Raw genomic sequence first — 2,500 nt, 5'->3', positions numbered from 1 at the left:
AACAAAATGAGATGCCCTTGCTTGAATAAGAGGCCACCAATATGGAAGAGGAGACAGTTTTGGAACCACAATAGTGAACGAGAACAAAGCCTTGTCGAGGAAACGGAGAAGAGGACCAACTAAGATGAATGGCGGAAAAACATATGCGTTTTCTTGGCTGGCCACATCTTGAGCAAATACATTGACCCCGCGAGAGGCCGGTGTTGGAAAAGGCGGGGGCAAGCATGCAATCTTTATCAGACAAAACGCTAGAGAGAGGATCAGCCTGGTTGAGAGGAGAGGGCAAGAATTGCAAACAAAGGGAAATATTCTGGGCGAGAAGAGTTTGGAACAATTCCTTGAGGGCATCATTCAGCTGTTTACTCTTGCCCCCCTGTCTTTCCCAGGCTTGGACGAGCGCTAGGCAGTCCACGTGATCGTCCACGCGACAATTTGAAAGAACCGACTTTCCAGCTTTTAAAGTACTGACGAGTGCGAGGGCTTCCTTAACTGCAATAGGTTTGTCTCTGACGTCTTCTCTCCAAATATCTCGAGTCTCTAAGGGCGGTCCGGAGGGATTGTAAGCTATGCCACCCCACGAGTATTGGGATGCGTCGCTGGTTACATTCACTACTAAATGACGCTCATCCATCCAGGGGAGATGCTCGGACCAAGAATCTAAAAACCGCCAATGATTTATCTCGGAACGAAGGTCACCAACAACTTTGATGAGCCGAGAGGAACGATTTGCCAGAGAAATAGCGCGGTAAACTTCTCTCGCGTATAACTGAGCAGCTGGGACAGCTAAGGAAAAAGAGGTAATCTTGCCTGCGAATCGCTGAAGCGTCTTGATAGACACTACTCGGTACTGGAGAATGGAGTCACGAAGGGTGGCAAACTTGATTCTCTTATCTTGTGGAATAAGGAAAGCTTGAAGGATGGAATCAGACAGAAAACCCAAAAACCTGATTCTAGTCTGGGGAACAGGAACGGATTTGGAGAGGCCAATGAAGTATCCAAGACGAACTAAAACTGAACACACAATAAAAGCAGCAGCCTCGGCAAGCTGAAAATTGGCCGACATGGCGGTCGTCAATATATTGACTGTAGGGGACACCGAGAGAGCGGATATGACATGTTGCCGCCAAACCGACCGTATGATAGACGTAGGCGCTGGCCTTCCAACCAAAGGGTAAGGTCTTATAACAAAAATACCAGCCTTTCCACTCTAAACCCACAAAAGTAAAACTGTCAGGCGACAACTTGACGTGGTCATAGCCACTTTTATCGTCGAAAGTAATTTGGAAATGAGACTTAAACACATAGCGAGGTAAGCCAGAAATGTAATCCAGCGAAAGCGGAAGATCTTTAATCCATAAGTTCAAAAAAAGTTCATCGTGGCACATTCTAGGCTTAGTGGGCTCCATCGTAATGGGCAAAACCAAATGGGGTGGCTGAACAGAGCCAAATTTTCCCCAAACCAGGAGTGAGCCGTTTTTAACTCGATCAAGGATAGTGGAACTAATAAACTCTACGAAATCAAGACACGATTTGCTATTAGGAAAAAACGCCGCAGGGGGAGTAGCAGAGTGGTAAAATTTCCTCTGGAAGTCGCCTTTGAAGGGGCCGAAAAAATCGGAAATGTTGACCCCGCAGACGATGTAGGATAAAATCTCATCTCATCTCTTGGGTGTTCTGACAGAATGAACGTTCAGTAAGACTGGTGCCAACTCAGTTCCCCAGCCACAAAACTACTGGGATCTCGGAAAATAACACCTTGAGGAGTGGCAAGAGCGATTCCCTTAGAGACCATGCAGGGCGAGGAGTTCGGGCCTGCAACGCGAGGCTTTCCCCCTTTCCAATTGCACCACTGAACAAAATTTGAAGAGACCTCGTCCGGGCGAAAATCATAACGAGGTTTCTTGCACGGGGTTGCCTAAACTAAAAGGACAACGAAAAAAGCGCCAATGAAACATGATGTAGAAAAGGGGAAAAGCCAACCGTGAAGCAGCCCCGAAATACTCCGTCCAGAGACAGAGCAATTAAGGGTATAAGAAGACCCCTTCGAAGGCATACCAGCGGTTAGCTTAAAAAGAAAAAGACAAGCGAAACAAACACAAAATAATTGACAAAGCAGACTTTAATGTGGCATGGACTTCATTACAGAAGAACACAGAAATAACTAACAAGGCAAACGATAAAAGGCACTGGAACCAATATATAGCAAAGAAACGTCACTTTTTAACAGCCTTAGAGACTAAAGGGCAATTCCTAGCAAAATGACCAACTCTTCTGCAGTTAAAACAGCGTCGAGGAAGGGTCCCCGGTCGGTAGAACTGTGGCCTGAAACGTCCACCGCGACCAAATGAACCCCTGGATAGGGGCCTGGACGCGGGACAACGGAATTGTCTTCCCAAAACTCAAAGGCCTGTCCTGGAGCTGAACTTCTAGGAGATGGGTGGCCTTTAAATATCTTTCGGATCTGGGAAGCCACATCTCTTTCCTCCTTATCCCCAAGGAG

The 2,500-nt window shown here is 46.8% G+C and overlaps 2 protein-coding genes across 2 annotated transcripts in view; both read right to left on the bottom strand.

The window, feature by feature from the left end:
• Positions 1–1,063, bottom strand: part of LOC110055602 (uncharacterized) — a 1,165-nt gene extending 102 nt beyond the window's left edge. Inside the window, exon 1 of the mRNA XM_089290451.1 lies at positions 1–1,063. This exon is cut by the window's left edge and continues 102 nt beyond it. Within this exon, the coding sequence (XP_089146577.1) occupies positions 1–1,063 (1,063 nt within the window).
• Positions 1,064–2,277: 1,214 nt separating this feature from the next.
• Positions 2,278–2,500, bottom strand: part of LOC110055601 (uncharacterized) — a 1,972-nt gene continuing 1,749 nt past the window's right edge. Inside the window, exon 2 of the mRNA XM_089288752.1 lies at positions 2,278–2,500. This exon is cut by the window's right edge and continues 245 nt beyond it. Coding sequence (XP_089144878.1) covers positions 2,278–2,500 — 223 coding nt within the window.

Source organism: Orbicella faveolata, unplaced genomic scaffold (genome assembly GCF_042242905.1).
Source record: "Orbicella faveolata isolate gen_17 unplaced genomic scaffold, um_ofav_v1 contig_2, whole genome shotgun sequence".
NCBI classification, from domain to species: Eukaryota; Metazoa; Cnidaria; class Anthozoa; order Scleractinia; family Merulinidae; genus Orbicella; species Orbicella faveolata.
The sequence above is the reverse complement of the archived record's forward strand: the minus strand, read 5'-3'. Positions and strand labels throughout refer to the sequence as shown.